The 19,004-nt window shown below is 52.0% G+C and overlaps 7 protein-coding genes across 7 annotated transcripts; all 7 read left to right on the top strand.

The window, feature by feature from the left end:
* Nucleotides 1-123: 123 nt before the first annotated feature.
* Nucleotides 124-2,405, top strand: FIBRA_05803 (uncharacterized protein; the record flags this gene model as incomplete). Its single annotated transcript, XM_012327552.1, has 9 exons — nt 124-319; nt 410-669; nt 737-820; nt 878-1,035; nt 1,496-1,615; nt 1,671-1,907; nt 1,960-1,992; nt 2,047-2,148; nt 2,204-2,405. 9 exons carry the CDS (start codon nt 124-126, stop codon nt 2,403-2,405), a joined length of 1,392 nt encoding a protein of 463 aa, XP_012182942.1.
* Nucleotides 2,406-2,963: 558 nt separating this feature from the next.
* Nucleotides 2,964-6,206, top strand: FIBRA_05802 (uncharacterized protein; the record flags this gene model as incomplete). Its single annotated transcript, XM_012327551.1, has 10 exons — nt 2,964-3,194; nt 3,249-3,407; nt 3,457-3,911; nt 3,961-4,094; nt 4,147-4,325; nt 4,378-4,877; nt 4,926-5,023; nt 5,072-5,448; nt 5,499-5,910; nt 5,968-6,206. The coding sequence occupies 10 exons, from the start codon at nt 2,964-2,966 to the stop codon at nt 6,204-6,206; spliced, it is 2,784 nt and encodes a 927-aa protein (XP_012182941.1).
* Nucleotides 6,207-6,824: 618 nt separating this feature from the next.
* FIBRA_05801 (uncharacterized protein) lies at nt 6,825-8,638 on the top strand (the record flags this gene model as incomplete). Its single annotated transcript, XM_012327550.1, has 7 exons — nt 6,825-6,908; nt 6,962-7,027; nt 7,083-7,953; nt 8,008-8,227; nt 8,291-8,352; nt 8,429-8,522; nt 8,581-8,638. The coding sequence occupies 7 exons, from the start codon at nt 6,825-6,827 to the stop codon at nt 8,636-8,638; spliced, it is 1,455 nt and encodes a 484-aa protein (XP_012182940.1).
* A 1,056-nt stretch (nt 8,639-9,694) lies between these two features.
* On the top strand, nt 9,695-11,876 carry FIBRA_05800 (uncharacterized protein; the record flags this gene model as incomplete). The annotated part of the gene is made up of 3 exons (XM_012327549.1): nt 9,695-9,939; nt 10,025-10,474; nt 10,595-11,876. 3 exons carry the CDS (start codon nt 9,695-9,697, stop codon nt 11,874-11,876), a joined length of 1,977 nt encoding a protein of 658 aa, XP_012182939.1.
* Nucleotides 11,877-12,860: 984 nt separating this feature from the next.
* Nucleotides 12,861-13,654, top strand: FIBRA_05799 (uncharacterized protein; the record flags this gene model as incomplete). The annotated part of the gene is made up of 2 exons (XM_012327548.1): nt 12,861-12,885; nt 12,939-13,654. The coding sequence occupies 2 exons, from the start codon at nt 12,861-12,863 to the stop codon at nt 13,652-13,654; spliced, it is 741 nt and encodes a 246-aa protein (XP_012182938.1).
* Nucleotides 13,655-14,882: 1,228 nt separating this feature from the next.
* FIBRA_05798 (uncharacterized protein) lies at nt 14,883-16,146 on the top strand (the record flags this gene model as incomplete). Its single annotated transcript, XM_012327547.1, has 5 exons — nt 14,883-15,015; nt 15,075-15,113; nt 15,182-15,356; nt 15,421-15,703; nt 15,754-16,146. The coding sequence occupies 5 exons, from the start codon at nt 14,883-14,885 to the stop codon at nt 16,144-16,146; spliced, it is 1,023 nt and encodes a 340-aa protein (XP_012182937.1).
* A 223-nt stretch (nt 16,147-16,369) lies between these two features.
* Nucleotides 16,370-18,674, top strand: FIBRA_05797 (uncharacterized protein; the record flags this gene model as incomplete). Its single annotated transcript, XM_012327546.1, has 11 exons — nt 16,370-16,821; nt 16,872-17,039; nt 17,116-17,167; nt 17,218-17,593; nt 17,649-17,798; nt 17,852-18,023; nt 18,077-18,141; nt 18,191-18,233; nt 18,293-18,348; nt 18,410-18,515; nt 18,575-18,674. The coding sequence occupies 11 exons, from the start codon at nt 16,370-16,372 to the stop codon at nt 18,672-18,674; spliced, it is 1,740 nt and encodes a 579-aa protein (XP_012182936.1).
* Between the last annotated feature and the right edge of the window lie 330 nt (nt 18,675-19,004).

Raw genomic sequence — 19,004 nt, 5'->3', positions numbered from 1 at the left:
CACTGGATGATCGAGCCTGTGAAATCTGAAACACACCACGTGTTGCAACCCAGTGCTCATTGTCGGCGCACCTTGGGTCTTTCCTTGCACTTCAAACGGCCGTCATTTCCTTTGGTAGCTTCTATGTCTAGCGGTGTTCCTGATTCTGGTCCTCTAAGTGCTGGTTCTTCCAATGATGACGAATCTGCTTTTGAGCAATGGCGACGCACATTTTCTGTAATAACGGGCCTCGGTGGTACAGCTCAGGAGCGGCAAGCGGAGATGGAACGGCTTCAGGGTCAAACTTGCGAGAAGTGGAAGAGAGAACTCATGAATTACAGTCAGTACACGTGGAAGTCTCTTTTGAACGTCATACCCGCTTAGCTATGAATACTCTCGTCTGGAACATATCTCACTATCGTACCTGTAGGTCCTGCCGTTGTCTTTATGCTGAAACACCTCAGATTGTCCGGATGTGTTGTGTCGTCGAAAGATATCGTGTGCGTTCCGTGCGACTATAGTCGAGCAGGCGGGTTCAATCCGGACGCAGGCGCAATCACCCTTTGCCAGGGCAGGTTCTTCAGCAAGAATCACATGGAAGACACGCTGGTGCACGAACTCGTACACATGTACGATCATGCCAAATTTAACGTCAACTGGAGAAACCTGAGGCATCATGCCTGCAGTGAGGTATGTTACATTGTTATTAAGTAATCGCGTGATGATTTGTGTCTGGCTGACACGTATTGGGTGAAAGATCCGCGCCAGTAGCCTGAGTGGTGACTGCAGGTGGACCCGCGAGCTTCGTCGTGGCTTTGTATCATTCTCCAAGCAGCACCAGGTGTGTCTATTTACGTCAGAATCGGTGAAGTTCACAAACTACCACATTTCATTCTAGGCATGTGTCCGACGACGGGCCATTCTATCTGTCAGTGCCAATACAGCATGCCCGGACGAAGCAACAGCCGAACGTGTCGTGAATGAGGTCTGGGAGAGTTGTTTCAACGATACCAGGCCATTCGATGAGGTGAATTGCTTTTCCCAAGGTCCAGCAAAGTGTGTGTTCACGCCCTCGTTGCAGATATACTAGTAATCTAGTGATCAGCTCCGCCCTGTGATAGAATCGCTTAGAAGCCGAGCAGAGGCTTGGAGGAGATGGCTTCCATTGATATCGCACAATCTACGGGGTCCACATGATAGATTCGGCACGTCCTTATTGCGCTCCCTATCTCACTTGCGTGTGTCATCAAACGGGCTCCCCTCTCCCTCGGGAATGCACTGGAGTGTTGTAGATATGCGTATCGTAGGGGCGGTTTGGCCCGTTCTTTGTTTAGGACTTGAGGCTGCCAAGCGGCTGAGGCGTGATCTGGCAGAAGTGACACGCGGCTACAAACACCGAATCTGTTGAGGCTCTGACCAAAATAGAGCCGTGTAATCCGCTGGCGGCCAACGGGTGGCTGCCGGAACGTTCTTGGAAGATTACGTGGGAACGGTGGTTTTGATACATCTATATAAGCGAGAATGCAACTTTCCGCCCCCTTGTGCGACGTTGTCCGGTCTTCCTCTCTCCGTCCTTCCCTCGCCTCTCCTCCATCCGACGACCTCCACCCAGTTTCAAGATGTTCGCGAAGATCAGGTTTGTACGAAGTGACACTGCTGCGTTGGTGAGGCTGACGGATATCTTTGCGTAGTGCCTTGGCTACCCTCGCCGCTTTCGCATCCGCCGCTACTGCCCAGATCACCTTGCAAACGCCGACTAACTGGCAGAGCGGAACGTCAGCGAACATCAGTTGGACTGCGACAGACTCGGCTTCTTTATTCTCCTTGGAGTTGGTGAATTCCGTTTTCCACAACGCGTTCGCCATTGCAGGCAATATTCAACCCTCGTTGGGTTTCCTGAGCTTTGAAATGCCATCTGTTCCTCCTGGGTAAGTCATGCCCCTTGAATGTATTGAGGGGCATACTGACGTGTCGGTGTAGGGCGGGCTATGTTTTGGAAGCAGTGAACGTCACGTATGTTATTATAAGGTTGCCAGGCGACGCTGTCTAACCTTCGGTCTCCACTAGCAACATCAACGACGTGTATGGATCGTCCGGATCCTTCAGCATTGCGCAGACCCCTTCGACTACAACGTCGTCGACTACAAGTTCCAGTAGCTCTACTACTTCGTAAGTATTGTTGCCGTTGGTTGATGTTAGCAGCAGTTGACTTGCGGATGTGCAGTTCTTTGTCTACTACGGGGTCGACCACAACTACGGGTTCCAGTTCGTCATCATCGTCATCCACTACTAGCGCTGCTACAACTACCAGTTCTGCACCTGCTACCACGAACTTCAACGGTTCTCCGGCCAAGTTTGATCTCAGCCTTGGCTCATGGGCTGTCATGGCTGCTGGTGCTGTTGCTGGCGCTTTCGTTGCTCTGTAAGGACGAGTTGTCTGGTGATTTTCTTGTGGACATCGTCGGTTGTCGTGCTTGGACTCGCAGGTTCATTCTTATATCCGATACCACTCTTGTAATGACACATGGACAATACGGACTTCGTGCACTTAGGTTGGGAACAATGTTTGCATGTCGTAGGGAGATGCCTTCTGCTACTGCATATTGATCTCATTTCGTCACTCGTTTGCATTATAATCTCGCGGTGCGATGAAGGTACATCGTGTGCTGTCGCTTTAAACCTGATTTTTAGAAATCTGAATGGGGTAAATTACTAATATTACTACTTGTGCACTTGAATGGGTGGTCCAGGCTTGCACTGCGGTATTACATATGCGTTATCTAAGCGTTTTTGCTCGAAAGTATCCGCACTATCATTAATGTCACATGACCGGCCACAAAATAACCATTAATCTAAGCAACTTAGCCACTGAGACGGCTATTAAATTTCGTATACAGGTAAGTAGTTTGCGTATGCAGGCCGTTGTTTAACACGTCGAGCCGGCGTCAATACCACATCGCACACTGCATTCTTCCGTCGCCGCGATGTCTGTCTTCTCGAAGAAGGACGAGGATAGTGGGCTCAGCACCTATTACAACAACAAGACCACTGTGATTCAAGAAGCTCGTGTCTTTAACGACTCGCCAATCAGTCCCAGGAAATGCAGAGCGTTACTCACTCGTATCGTGTACTTACTCTATGTCGGGGAAACCTTTGGTACGCAGGAGGCTACGACGTTATTTTTCGGAACGACAAAGCTATTCCAGCACAAAGATGTAAGCACGAACTGACGATATTCCCACAAGCGGGTCAGCTCACTTTGGATGCAGAGTGCCCTACGGCAGATGGTATACTTGACGATCAAGGAACTGGCCATTACAGCAGAGGATGTCATAATGGTGACAAGCAGTATCATGAAGGACATGCAGCCCAATTCCGAGGTCATCTATCGACCTAATGCGATCCGCGCGTTATGTCGTATTATAGACGTATGTGCGTTCGAGATCAATCGTGTATGTGTTATTGATGATGGGGCAGCCATCCATGGCCCAAGGTGTAGAACGATTCTTCAAGGCTGCAATCGTTGATAAGACTCCTTCAATCTCGTCTGCTGCCTTAGTTTCAGCATATCATTTGTTCCCTGCCGCTAAGGATGTAGTCCGTCGATGGGTGAACGAAGCACAAGAAGCAGTGAACGCGAAGTCTTCGTCTTCTTTGTTTGGAAACAGCTCTTCTGGGTCGTATCTTGGATGGGGAGCCTCGTCCACCCCTTCGAATAGCGGATATCAGCCTATTCCCTCCACAAGTTATATTACACAATACCACGCGCTGGGTCTGCTATATTTGATTCGTCAACAGGATCGTATGGCCGTGACCAAGATGATTCAACAGCTTGGAGGTGGAAAATCTGGCGCTGGTACTACTCTTAAAAATCCTATGGCACTTTGCATGCTCATCCGATATGCGTCCAAGGTCATGGAAGAGGATCCCAAGTGAGTCTTGTTTTCCGTCTGATTCGTAATCTCTTGACATTCACTACAGTGTTCAACGGCAAATGTTTGATCTCCTCGAGGGATGGTTACGACACAAGAGTGACATGGTTAACTTGGAAGCTGCTCGTGCAATTTGTGAGATGAAGGGCGTCACTTCTGCACAGTTAACGCGATCAATCGCAGGTATGTAGGGCTAGGGCCATCGAGTAGTTTACTATTGATATGCGATATGTAGTGCTTCAGCTCTTCCTCTCCTCCCCCAAGTCTACTCTCAAATTTGCCGCAACTCGAACGCTGGCTTCACTCGCTATTAACCATCCGGCTAGCGTTGCCGCCTGCAATATGGACTTGGAAAATCTCATATCCGATCAGAACAGGAGCGTTGCGACCTACGCAATTACTACCTTACTTAAGGTGAGCCGTTGCGCGAGAGTCCTTGACGCCAGTGTACTGATCAAACGTGAAGACTGGCAATGAAGCTTCCGTAGACCGCCTTATGAAGCAAATTACTGGCTTCATGAGTGAAATCAGCGATGAATTCAAAGTGATCATCGTAGATGCCATACGCTCACTTTGCCTCAAGTTCCCCACAAAACACGCCTCCATGCTTTCTTTCCTGTCTGGAGTTCTGCGCGATGAAGGTGGCTACGACTTCAAGCGCGCAGTCGTCGAGGCTATGTTCGATATGATCAAATTTATTGGCGAGTGCAAAGAACAAGCGTTGTCACATCTATGCGAATTCATTGAAGATTGCGAATTCACCAAGCTGTCTGTTCGCATTCTGCATCTGCTAGGGGTTGAGGGTCCCAAGTCGCCACAGCCAACGAAGTATATTCGCTACATATACAATCGTGTTGTACTCGAGAATGCGACCGTGCGCGCGGCCGCCGTTGCAAGCTTGGCGAAGTTCGGTTTGAATGGGCTTGACGAAAAATTGAGCAACAGCGTGAATGTACTTCTAAGACGGTAAGTTATCTACACCATTGCAGTTCAGATGGTTCAATATTGCCATAGATGCCTGGATGATGTTGATGATGAAGTTCGCGATCGAGCCGCCATGTATCTGAAAGTGTATCAAGAGCCTCCACTTGTTACGACATACATTAAAGAGGGTAATTGGTTGTGCCCAGTAGCTCGATACAATGCTCATTTGTTTGCAGACTCAACGTATTCCTTATCTGCCCTGGAGTCTAAATTGGTCTCCTATATGAGCGATCCGGATGCTGCTGAGCAGCCGTTCGATGTCGCGTCGATACCCAAAATCAGCAGGGAGCAAGCCGCGAAGGAGGTTGCTAGACCTAGCAGCTTGGAGACGATCGGTGTTCCATCCACCTCGAAAGCAGCCGCAACTCCCCCGCCCCAAACAGCGGCAGAGACGCAGTCGATATATGCCCAGCAACTGTCTGACGTTCCGGAGTTTGCATCGTATGGCCCTGTGCTCAATAGTAGTGCAAAGCCTACGCAGCTCACCGAGGCGGAGACCGAATACCAGGTCTCTTGCGTCAAGCACATCTTCAAGGAGCATATCATCTTCCAGGTAATATTGGTCTTGTATCAATGGAAGACCATCTCACAGCTTCTGCTCAGTTCAATGTATCAAATACTATTGCAGATACTGTCTTGGAACAGGTATCTGTGGCCATGCAATCTCAAGCTGATGCCGGCTTGACAGAAGACGGAATTATTCAAATATCAAGCCTATCAGCTGCAAACTCCCCTGGGCTTGTTTATGTTTCCTTTACTCGCGACAGCCCAGATGAGTTCGCTCTGGCGTCCTTCCAGTGTACACTCAAATTTGTTAGCAAGGAGGTGGATCCTTCTACCGGTGAGCCTGAGGAGGACGGCTATGAGGATGAGTATCAGCTGGAGGAGGCGGAGCTTACTGCGGGTGATTACGTTGTTCCCAGCTATGTCACATTCGCATCGGAATGGGATCGATTGCGTGGGGGCGCATCGGCGACCGAGACATTCTCACTGTCTGCCATGGAATCCATGAAAGGTACGTTTAGCCATGTAATCCACATCCTGTTCTTGCTTCTCACACTGCTTTTGACAGCTGCATGCGATTCTATCATCGAGATACTCAACATGCAACCACTGGGAGGGACGGAAGACCCTCAATCACCAACAGTGCACACACTACAACTCTCTGGGCTGGTTTCAGGTGGATGCGGGAAGGTGCTTGTGCGCTGTCGAATGGCATATTCGAAGGCACAAGGAGTCACGCTGGAACTAGCCGTGCGTGCGGAACAAGACTCTGTGTGTCAATTGGTAGTCTCTGCTATTGGGGGCTGAAAAGTTGTGGCTGGCAATGTGTGTATGACCTACCCATGGTGCCCGTGGATGATGTTTCCGTGGGGAGTGTTGTTGGCTAGGCTCAAGCTAGGCTCGGACATTCGTGGACCGATTCTCATATATCTATTCGCGCATGAGAGGACAAGGGTAGAATTGGTAGTGAAGACAAGAACGGCTTCTCACAGGAGTAGTCTCGTAGTGCCGCAGTGAGAAAGCGTAGTATGGTCTGTATGGATGACTCGCATACTGCTGATCGGCTGTAGTCGGCTGTCACGATCTTTTACTTTACCAGCCATGTCATTGCCGCCCCACAAAAGGTTACCATGATTCCCTCGCGCTTGCTCATATACACATCGTGTCCAAAGTGCCGGCTGTCGGACCAGTTCTGTGACCATTCCTCGAGTCGTACGACGCTCAGGTTATTCCGCTACACGTATTCGCTCCTTTCCAAATAATAAACCTGGCATCATTTAGACCTCCCGCCCCTCCTCGCAACGTTAGTCTTCTCTGTCTTCTAGTCGGCAGCGCAGCTTCTTCGTAGTCTCGCAACGCTGTATCCGGTGTCCCTAACGTCTGACGCAACCCCATTCCCCTTTCTTCTTATCTTGAACCCACGCGATGTCCGGCCCTTCATTGCCTACTGCAAAAGCGATCCAGGTGGACACGCGGGGAGCACTTATCTTAGACGAGGAATCCCCCGAGGTAAGTCGTTCGATGTTGAATAGTGCACTTCGCCTTCTGACGACTCGCGCCAGACTCGAGATAGCAGGGGAATCTATCTGCCCAATTACATCGAACCCGTTTCGCACATCGCTGTAGACGTAAGGATCTGCATTGTCCATGTGTCCCTCGTCTGTTCTCATGATTCAAATCTAGATAGGAGGATCGCTGGCGAAAGTGGTCTATTTTACCCGCTCGCCAGACCCGCCCAAGTCCCCGTCAATAGCGGCAACAAGAGGATCCAGCGTCGCCAGTGATATTTCTACTCCTTTATCAACCTCACCATCGAGAAGCACGCCCATATCGAGCTCACCACCACATAGAGGGATAGCACATTCCAAGCTCAATGGCGCGCTCACGCCCGCCGTCCTCGACCCGCCAAACGGACATCCCAGCACCTCCTTCGAATACCCCTTCTTCGATCACAGCTCGCTTCTGCACGAGTCACTACTGCGGCGCGTGTCGGTGCAGCACTTCCCCGGCGGGCAGCTGAATTTTGAGCGCTTTGAGACTGAACACATCGACGATTGTGTCGCGTTCATCCAGGCACTCATCGAGCGGAGCGCAAAGCTCAATGGCGTGTCAATGGCGGAGATGCGCCGCGGCGTGAAGATCATGGCGACCGGCGGCGGCGCACATCGGTTCTACGAACTCTTCGGGTGCGAGCTGCAGGTCGAGGTGCGTAGAGAAGATGAGATGGAGTGTCTGATCGAGGGCTTGAAGTTCCTCACGCTCATCCCCGACGAGGTGTACTACTTCTCGGACGAGCTCATCAGTGCAGTATCGCATCCACCACCATCGGGAGGTGCGCTAGAACGCCCAAGCCCGGATCCACCAACGTATGCAGTCACATTCGAGGAATCGCCCACACCGCAGCTCCCCTGTCTGCTGGTGAATATCGGCTCGGGTGTGTCGATCGTGAAGGTCGACGAAGACGGATCATATGAGCGAGTTAGCGGGACGAGTCTAGGCGGTGGGACGCTGTGGGGGCTGCTGAGTTTGCTGACGCCCGCTACGACATTCGATGGTAAGTGCTTTCTCGGCGATTGTCGGACGGATCATTGCATCTGCGATTCTTCAGAAATTTTAGAGCTCTCGGAGCAGGGGGACAACTCGCGAGTAGACATGCTCGTGGGAGACATCTATGGACAAGATTATAGCAAGTTTGGGCTAAAGTCGACGATGATTGCGAGTTCATTCGGCAAAGTGTTCAAGAACCGTGGGCAGAAGGGTACCTTCACACCGCAAGACATTAGCAAGAGCTTGCTGTATGCGGTTTCGAACAACATTGGACAGATAGCGTATGTCACATGTCGTGCCGGGCGCAGTATGCGTGGCGAGCTGATGTTCGACGGTCGATATAGGTATATGAACGCGGAAAAGTATAATCTAGACCGCATATACTTTGGGGGATTCTATATCAGGGGTACGTCATCGCCCCAGTGGTCCATATCTGTATGGATATTCTCTGATTGATCGGTTACGGCTCATGTCCCGTCCAGGCCATGCGGCGACTATCAGCACCCTCTCCTACGCTATCAGATTTTGGAGCAAAGGGACGAAGCGCGCGCTGTTTCTGCGGCACGAAGGGTTTCTGTGAGGATATCCGCTGACCACCTGTCGTGGTAGAATGCTGACGGGTTCCCTTCTCTAGCGGTGCGATTGGGGCGTGGATCAAGAATATCGGAGAAGAGCAGGAAGAAGTTTCATAATGAACGAGTGTTACATTGAGATGTCTGGAGTGTTGGAGGCAGAGACTCTGCGACGGAAACTGGGATCGGTAATCATGTGTGATATGTAGGTCGTACGTTACATACCGCTGCATTCGGGCCTGCGGACCCCCGTACAAGGACTATAAGTACACTTACATGATGATTTCGTTGATGGAGCGCGAACAGTGACAGGCTGATTGTGCGAGCATGCGACCGACCGGTACATCGGATCGTTTGGATTGCCCTGAAGTGGAATGTACTGGGGAGGTAGCAGCGCCGGGCGGTGGAATATACGCTGCTGAGTGTGAGTGCGATAAGGCGTTGTTCCCGCAGGATATAATGCTACGCCGCGTAGAGGGTCGCGGGTGCCGTTGAAGAGATGCTGCAGGAGGTGGCTGCAGAACAAGGACCGTGCAGTTAGACTCAGATTGCTGTGTAACGTCATCAAGATGAGTGTTGCATTCCGAGATCATCAGATCGCTTACAACAACCATTTTCAATCCATTCTTTCCTGTCGTCTGCACAGCTTCATTAAATTTTGAAACCATCGGCCAAGATTGTTGCGGAGTTAATGCGCAGCCCTCGAGAGCTGCGTTTATAAAGACGACGACAGCCACAGGCGTACGTGGATGGCGATTCAGACCAAAGTGACAAAGTGCACATAGAAGAGACGCCCATAAAGCCGAATAAAGTAGCCACGTGTGCGGAGAGTCATTTATGAACTCACAGGCACCTTCTTCGCCAATATAGTCGTGCGCCCTCGCCGCCTTCTCTCCCATCCTGCCACTGGTACTCGCAGCGAACAGGCCAAGGGCGGTGCCCCGGAATCGACGTGCTCGGCCAGAGGGCGACAGACAATTAATTTCTGGACGGATGAGATCTGAGAGCTGAGCACGGCCGACGCCGGGATTTGCCATGATGCCATTTGCTGCAACCCGTGGGATAATCGCTCGTCTCGGATGGCTGCTGTATAAGTGTCCACCTGCTTAATTTTCTTGCTTAAAGGCCCGAATCGCTCACCCCCTATAGCTCGCGCTTTGTCAACTCTCCGCCTCTATGCTCCCTCCTTATCCGTCCTCTCCGCCTCTCCTTCACCCATCCTCGGCCAGCCCTGCGCACACACCCAGTACAAGCAAGCAACGAGCCATGACCGCCGGCGCAAATCAAGAGCGCATCGAGCAGCCCAAAAAGCCTCGCCATCGCCATTCTGCCTTCCAGCTCGCAGCATTAAACGAGCTCTACGATAAAAGTGAACACCCCTCGCTCGAGGAGCGTACTTCCCTTGCAGAGCGTCTCGGAATGTAAGTCGTCCTTTGTCTGTCGCCGTGCTGAATTTGGCGGTATAGCCTCATGTGCGAGTGGCTCACTGTGATGTAATCTTGACAGGGAGACGAAAACCGTAAATTCATGGTTTCAGAACAAACGTGCGTCGTGTAAAAAGCGACACAAAAGCTCGTCGGCGGGGACGAGCACAGGCACCCACTCTGGTCACAGCACCAAGAACAGTAGTCCGGTCAACCAGCTGCCCCCTATATCTGCCCTTATCGCGTCCGTCTCGGCGGCTCCACACCCCTCGTCGCACTCTCTTGCGCCCCATGATTACGAAGGATACTCAGACGACGAGCCGCTGGCCCATTTGCAACAGCCACAGCACCCGTCTTTGTTTTACCTCGGGAACCCCCAACACCCACATTTGTTCGAGGCGGAGGAGAGCGCACCGCGCAAGGGCCGGACTCGACCATCTGCAGCGCAGACGGAAGAACTGCGGAAGGTATACGAGGGCAATCCGCACCCGTCGAAGGAAGAGCGGGAGGCTCTGGGGGCGAGGATCGGAATGTGAGTCAACTATTTTCGTTCATTTTGCAATGTGTCATATTGGCATTCATATGGGCGTCTATTATATGCGCTACCATCGATCAGACGCCGAGAAGAACAAAGACTGATTTCCTTTTCCAGGCGTTATCAATCTGTCACAAATTGGTTCCAGAATCAGCGCAGCATTGCAAAGAAACGTAGCCCCGACGACGACCTTCCCCTTGTCCCCGCTCACGTCTCTCTCCATCCGTCTCTTCCTGCCGCCCCCTCGCGCTCGCGCACTTTCTCTCCATTCCCTCCCGCAGTAGGCGCCGCTCACCCATCACTCTCGGTCCCACCTGCGACCGGCCACCCGTCTCTCGCGTTCCCCGCCCCAACATCCATTAGTGCAGGGCCCATCTCCAGAGCCCGGCGTTCGCCCAGCGCAGCTCCGACAAGTCATCGCAGTATTAGTCACAGCATCGGCCACTCATCTTCCCACCCAGCTTCCCCACGTATCTCGCCGTATCAGACCTCATCCAATCGTTCGCATGGCCGTCGAAGTCAGGCACGACCTCGTCGCACACGTCCTGAGCCTCACCAGCTCGAAGCACTCAAGAAGCTCTTCCGACGCACCACTACACCTAGTATCGAGGAGCGCGGCGCGCTCGCGCTGGAGGTTGGCATGGAAGTAGGCAAGGTGACGAACTGGTTCCGCAATCTTCGCCAGACGGCAAGGAAAAGCATCAGATCGCGCGGCATGCACGTTTCTCCAGATGGCGAGGAGGATGAATTGGACGAGGGAGACATTGATGAGGACGAGGGCGATGCAGACCACTACATGGACGTAGACGCGGACGACGTGAGTCTTGCGACGTACAACTCGCGGAACGTTTCCCGTGCGAGTACGCCAATGCGTTCAGCTGCATCGATGTCATCGGCTCCATCGCCGCTCATGCACTCATTTCGTCCACCGCCATACATGTTTGACGAGGTGGATGCACTACCCCGTTATGTCCAGGATCCGCGATTATACTCCCCACCACCGCTTCACTTGTGGCGCCATGAGCACCAATTGGACCGTCAGATATATGCGGCCCCGTTACGCGTACTACCCGTCGAGCGGCATAGCATGCGACCGTCAGTGCCTGTTACGTTGCGGTCTCTATCAATACACACCCCATCTGACCCGGATGTGGACTCGCATATGGGGAGTGAGGAGGACTACCAGGAGGCCGTGACACCTAGTCCAGAAGGATCACCTCCGCCTCCTGTGAGCGTGTCGGAGACTGATGCGGAGCTCGAGAAGAATGCCGTGCTAGAGAAGGCTGCTGTGCGTCGGGGCGTGATGGGAAGCGACGCTAAGGCGGCACAGTTCGAGACGAGTGTTAAAGTAGAGGATGCGCTTTTACTGTTGAGCTTCCATCAACACGTCGTCCGGTGAGCTTTACAGCTTGAAGAAGTTAAAGAAGTCATGATTATTTATTGTGAGTAGACATCTTCTGATGACTCAGATTGTGTGGCTGACGACATTCCCTAGACAGTGTAATAAGTCGGGATGCTTCGCACCGTCTAATCTTGCTCTTGTTGATACACTCACGTATTCTGCTACGTCGGAATGGCACGCTCGCTCCGTTACTTCGACTCATTCACACATACATGCATTTCACACCATCGTGCACCCTCTTCGCTGCTTGACGTCTCATCGCTGATCGCTATCTATTGTTTATTTCTATCTCTCTTTTCCCCGGGCGACTATATTCGTTTCTGAGAGCTCGTCGGACGCTACTGAGAGTTTGTACACCGGCTCTGCAGTTTGCGAGCGCTATTGCAAAAGTAATGTTTTTGTAGACTTGTGTCTGTAGCTCTGTAATATGAGCGCTGTAATGAATTTATATTGATCACATGAAGGCGATGATTCATCTACAATATTTGAGTGGAATTGGAGATGTGACCTAGTGGCTCCTGGGCGCCCACTGAGGCGAACTCGCCCGGACCACTTCCAATAACTTTTTCTTCTGCCTTGCAAATCTGGGCGCTCGGACTGCGAGTATAATCCGTCCGTTACACTGTGAATTCTATGGCACTGCATGATCACGGCCGCCTCGGCCGATGCTCCAACCGTGGCATTTGCTGGTCGCCGCCGATTGTTACTGGACGCACAGTGACGAAGGGATGACTGCACCATTCAGCCAAGCCTGTCGAGAGGTGTGGCCAGCAGCGAGTGACGGTAGTCTCCACGTCCCTCAACTGCAATGGCGTCATGTCTGACCCATCTACTCCGTGGCTTTGAACTTAGGACATTCTGTATATATGCTATGCCAAGCAGGAGTTGTGTTCAATCTCGTTGCTCGCTACATCACACCCCAACCCGGACGACTCATCTCGTCTTGCTATTTTTGTGATATATTGATTTACCTGTAAAGCTATGTGGATCGCGCATTTTTCATCAGGTACGGTCCTCCTTTCTGCAATTCGCCAGGTCGAACCTTCTCATGCGATGCAGGCCTCGTCGCGAAGCCCTTCGCACCGGGCATTCCTCTCTCCGTCCTATGCCTTGCTGGGGCTGCCGCCGATGCTGCCTTCTTTCTTCTTCAGTTCATCAACCTGGAATCGTTCAATCTCGACACGTCCATTGCGGCAAATAGAGGCTGCTTCCCATATGCGAACGATTATCCGTACAGCCACTCCCTCGCCGGCATGGGCGCCGTGGGGTTCGTTGTTGCCCTTGGGTACAAGGCACTGCGTCCCACCGCGCGCGCGTCCCTCTCAGACATGATTGTGATTGTCCTCGCGAGCCTGAGTCACTTCCTCCTCGAGTGGCCATCGCATCGCGCAGGTGAGACGCCCCCCCTCCCCCCCCCATCGTCCGTAGCTGCTAGCTCACCAAGTGCACGCATCGCAGACATCAAGCTCACCCCATACGACGACAGAGCAATCGGCGCGGGGCTCTTCGACCACCCCATGCTCACCTTCCTCGCAGAGGCTGCGATTTTCCTTACCGGCCTCTGGGTGTATGCCACCTTCGCGCCGAAGGTCACCCGGACCGGCTACTTGACGAACCGCAATCGCCTCCCGAAGATCGTCGCGTTCATGCTCGTCCAGCAGGCACATTTCTGCTTCGGCGCGGCCCCGACGTATGAGACACGTTGGGTGCATGCGCCGCTGTTCCTCAGCGAGGTATTGGGCAGTTGTTGGGTATTAGGAAAGCTGGAGGGCTGAATGCGAGTGAGAGCGGAGGCGCTCTTCGCTCGGCCTTACGACCCGATGCGTATTGCACAGCCTAGTCGGCCCGCTGATATGAGATTCTAAGAATTTGGATTTGGGCTCGGTGACAGTGTGTTCTCGGAGCTCGTTGAGAAGGCTGGGGAAACATTATGGTAACTACTCTTGTGGCTTCTGCAGTCATAAAGCCGCCATGGTCTCACACAGTGCTCATGATCTGTTTTGCTGCACGCCGAGTGCCTTGGATGCAAGTACGACTGGGCAAATAGGGAAAGTCGCGAGCCAGGACGCTAGGCGAAAATTGGTTTCACCAGCTCCGCGTCGTACGGTATGTATGGCCTGGTGGCTAATGACCCCGGCCCGGGTCGCGTTTTACCCCAGTTGCGCAACTGCATCAACACATTTTGGAGTGGAGATGAGTGGCTGTGGGCTGTGAAACCAGTCAAAAATTGTCGGGCGATACTGCATGTCTTACCGCTCATCCGTATTTCCTGAGATTGTGTTGGTCTTGGAGACCAGAATTGCGCGTGTACGCATCTGAATACTAGATGCTTGGGTTTAATTTCGTGGTATTAATGAGGCATCCTTCTCCAGGACGCACTGACGCAAGAAGTCCATGATATTGGATGAGCGCACTCAAATCTAGATAGTGATGAGTTTTTACGTCGATCATTCAGATTGTCTGCGGATGACTCCGAATGAGCGCTAAGCAATCGAATTTCTGAAACCTGAGACGAGTGATCAGTGTCGAATATCGACCTCCGACGTGTGATGGCAATATTTTCATGATAATCTCATCTCCTCCAAGAGTGAGCAACCTACTGCGGTGCACTAGGTACCAGCCACATCTCTATCCTATTCTCTAGGAATCATGTCCTAGTACCATAATGCTACAACGGCAGTGCAAAGGTTCCAACTCCTTACCCGAGCTCAAGTCTACTGTAGACTACTCCAAACATAAGCCAGGAGAAATTGTAATTGTAGGGAATTGGCTCAGAAGAATGAGACAGCTCCGCGTGGGTGCGATCGACGATACCCATGATCCTTCCATCAATATACAATACAGGCACACTTGCTGTGTCGGTACTTACGGGGGATAATATAAAAACAAGGATGTTTCTGCTCGATATTAGACCATTAGTCAAGTCACCTCTCGAGTTTTGTGGTTTCTTGTCAGCTTGACAGCATGACTATCACACAGAAAATGCTTCAAATCCCGAACACGATGGCTAACTGGCCATGGAAGAGGGCCATCAATCCTCACTATGAAGAAGTCAAGGCTGAGTCAGACGCGTGGGTCCATAGCCTCAACTTGTTTACACCAAAGTCACAGCGCGCATTCGATAAGGGAGACTTCTGTTCGTAATTTTCGGCTTGTACTAGATCCTGTGGGACTCATGGTCACTGCATTCGACAGGTCGCGTGGCTGCACTGGTGTATCCACGGCTAGGAAAAGGTGATCAATAGATAAGCAAGTCCCATGAGATCGCGCTTACATGGACGGATCGCGTCTTTTGTGCACAGAACACCTCCGTACAGGATGCGACATGATGAATCTGTATTTTGTCCTCGATGAGTATACCGATGTCGAGGACAGCAAGGCATGCCGCGCTACAGCAAACATCGTTCTGAATGCCTTCAGCAACCCACAAAAACAAAGGCCCGATGGGGAGAACCCAGTCGGTGAGATGACAAGACAGTAAGTTCAGCGTGTCCACTCCGGGCACGATGATGCTCCACTTACCTTGGATGGGTCCATAAAGATTTTGGAACTTGACGATGAAAACCGCAAGTCCGATGTGGCAACGACGCTTCGTTACTGGCTTCGCCCAGTATCTTGACAGCCTAGTAGCTGAGGCTGCTGACCGTGAACACCAAAAGATCCGGTCGGTCGAAGCGTTTCTCCAATGCCGTCGAATTAATGTAGGGGCGCCGACAATCTACCTACCATTGATACTTGCCTCGGATCTTCCAGAAGAAGTGTTATATCATCCAGTCATAATCGAATTGACCGGATATATCAACGACATGGTAATAATCGATAATGTAAGCAAAATCTCACGGACAGTTGTAGAAGTACTTACTACGTTCTGCAGGATATGTGCTCGTACAACAGAGAGCAAGCCACAGGCCATGGCGATTTTAATTTAGTAACAGTAACCATGCACGAATTCCATCTCACCGTGAATGAGGCGATGAACTGGGCGGTAGATTATCACTCGAAACTGCAAGGCAAGTTCCTGGACGGGCTGAAGAAGGTACCATCGTGGGGACCGGAGATGGACAAGCAAGTAGCAGATTACCTTTCCGATCTGGGTAACTGCCCGCGAGGTAACTTATGTTGGAACTTCGAGAGTGGTAGGTATTTTGGCGACAAGGGAGCTGAGGTAGAGAGGACTCGCTGCGTGCCGCTACTCCCCAAATTGGAGAACGACATGACTTTGCGTCGAGCAGAAGTCTCTGTGCCAATGGTTGAGCTGCAAAGCTAGGCGAACATAGGAAATGCAGCGCAATGACTCATGGTGTACCACAATAGCATCCCACGGTAGTAAGCTAGGTTCATCTTACTAGTAGTAACTTAGATTATAGTAGACTCGAAGTTAGCGATCGGGTGCACGTGCACGCATCAATGCGCCGTCGGCCGTGTGTCCGAGCGCATACGACCTGGACGCAACTAAGGTCAAATGTGAAAAGTGTCAGGCTCACCTCGCCATGTCTTCCACCCTCCGCGCGATGCGCCCCGCTCTCCACATTCCTCGCCTCGCCACCTCGCCGATGAGCACCTTCGCATATTCCTCTCTCTCTCTCTCTCCGCCTTCACCTTCTACCGAGGACGCTGAGTTCGCAGCTCGCGTAGCAGCGACGGATGCCTTCTTCAAACTTCCTCGCTTTACCTCTCTCATCCGCCCGTATACTGCTGCAGATGTTGCTTCAAAGCAGGGTTCAATGCCTCCGCTGCCTCTCCCTTCGGCCCTGACAGCAGACAAGCTTTGGCGTCTCTTCCAGCAGCGCGCCAGTGAGGGCCTCCCGGTTCACACAATGGGTGCGGTAGATCCCGTCCAAATGACACAGATGGCACCTTTCCAAGAGGTACTGTACGTCAGCGGCTGGGCTGCAAGCAGTCTCCTCACCACTGCGCGTAACGAAGTCGGCCCTGACTTGGGGTATGTACTCCTGGCTGTTCGCCCTAGAATTACTGTTCATGCCCATTTAGCGACTATCCATACACTACGGTTCCGAACCAGGTCGAGCGCCTCTTCCGCGCTCAGCAGCTGCACGACCGTAAGCACTACGATGAACGCCTGGCGATGGGCCCTGAGGCGCGCGCACGCACACCATATATCGATTACCTCCGACCTATTGTTGCCGACGCCGACATGGGGTGAGCGCGTTTGTCCGCTCATTTCGATAGACCCTACCTTTCCACTGATCGATCAGTGGCGCTGGCAATGATGTAGGCACGGAGGTAACTCAACTGTCATGAAGCTCATGAAACTCTTTGCAGAAGCTGTGCGCATACTTTCTCCCTCTCAGCTTCATACATTCATATTAGATCATAGGGCGCCGCCGGAGTCCACCTCGAGGACCAGCTTGTCGGTGGCAAAAAGTGTGGCCATCTTTCGGGGAAAGTGCTCGTACCCGCGTCAACTCATGTTTCGCGTCTCATCGCAGCGCGCTTCCAGCTTGACATGCTTCACCATCCGATGCTACTCCTCGCACGTACGGATGCTGAGTCCGCGCGCCTGATTTCGAGCACTGTCGACGTGCGTGACCACCCGTTCATTCGGGGCGTCGCCACGGGCAAACATAATTGCCGCGAGAAGCCTCTTGCGGAAGCGGTAGAGGAAGCGGAAGCCCGGGGTGCTGGTGCAGAAGAGGTCGGCCGTATCGAAGCAGCTTGGCTCGAGCGAAATGCCCTATGCACCTTCGATGAAGGTGCGTCATCACCGTCGAGTGTGTTTGCAGACAGTTCATGTAGAGTCGCTATCAGCGGTATACGATGCGATTCAGCGGTCGAGTGTACACGACAAGGAGGCGATGATGAAACAGTACCGCATTGCATCCGCTAGCAAGTCGAACACAGACGCAAGGGATATTGCTAAAGATATTCTTGGCGAACCCGTGAGCTGGAATTGGGATTGTGTGTATTTCTTGTCTTCATTTAGTGTGGTTACCCTGATAATCTGTCGATAGTACCGAAGACGCGCGAAGGGTACTACCATTACACGGGCGGGATCGACGCAGCAATCACCCGTGCATTGGCGTTCGCTCCGTATGCAGACATGCTATGGATCGAGACGAAACGCCCAGACCTGAATCAAGCTCGAGGGTTTGCGAGAAACGTTCGAGAGTGTTTCCCAGACAAGTATGTGAGACATTAAAGGCTGGCCAGACAAGAAGTAATATCTATGTATGCAGGTGGTTTGTGTACAACTTGAGTCCTAGCTTCAATTGGTCAGCACAGGGCTTCTCAGGCATGTATTGTTGCGTGGACGCTTTGTATGGATATCGCAGACTTATGACGGTTCACAGATGAAGATCTCACAAATCTTGTGTGGGAGCTGGGCAAGGAAGGGTACATAGTTCTCATTCTTCCATGTATCTGTAGACGATTTCTGACCATATCTGTTGCAGATTTCTTTTACAGCTTATCTCTTTGGCTGGTCTCCACCTCAACGCAACAGCGACGGGTTGGTATTTATATATTATGCCTGCACCACTCTCAGTTCACTGATAATTCAATGTGCTTAGTGGAGCTGGCACAACGGTACAAGACGGATGGCATGCTCGCGTATGTTGAGCTTGTTCAGCGGAAGGAGAAAGAGCTCGGATGCGATGTACTCACGCACCAGAAATGGTACGTGTATTCACTTATTATATTCCTGAAGGCGCTTACCCATGTGGTGTGTCCACCAGGAGCGGCGCAAACTATATCGATCGCATATTGACGACCGTGTCAGCTGGCTCGTCAAGCACGTCGGCGGTTGGGAAGGACTCTACGGAACATTCTTTCTGAGCGTCAGTATCTAACTCATTCTGCTATCGGGGCTTTGATAGCTACGGGTGTCCTACTTATATCCGCTGGCATGCGGATCAGAGTGCACGCTGTGCTATTCGCTCTAATTTTGCAGGCTGTTGCTGCTCTGTGCAAGTCCACCCGATGGTGGCTCGAGGCGAGGAATGACAAGCCCAGTTGACGGCATCAGACGGAAGCTTAGCTTTGGAAAGACACGTAGAATGAATCATACAAACCTACGACAACAAGGTTCAAATTTTGAATCGACACAGGGCATTGCGGTCTGCCACCGGGAGACACACACTAGGTGACTTCATCGTATAGCACAGC

The sequence above is a fragment of the Fibroporia radiculosa genome (genome assembly GCF_000313525.1).
Source record: "Fibroporia radiculosa TFFH 294 genomic supercontigs, scaffold5196, whole genome shotgun sequence".
Classification (NCBI taxonomy): Eukaryota; Fungi; Basidiomycota; class Agaricomycetes; order Polyporales; family Fibroporiaceae; genus Fibroporia; species Fibroporia radiculosa.
This window is presented reverse-complemented; position numbering and strand designations above follow the sequence as displayed.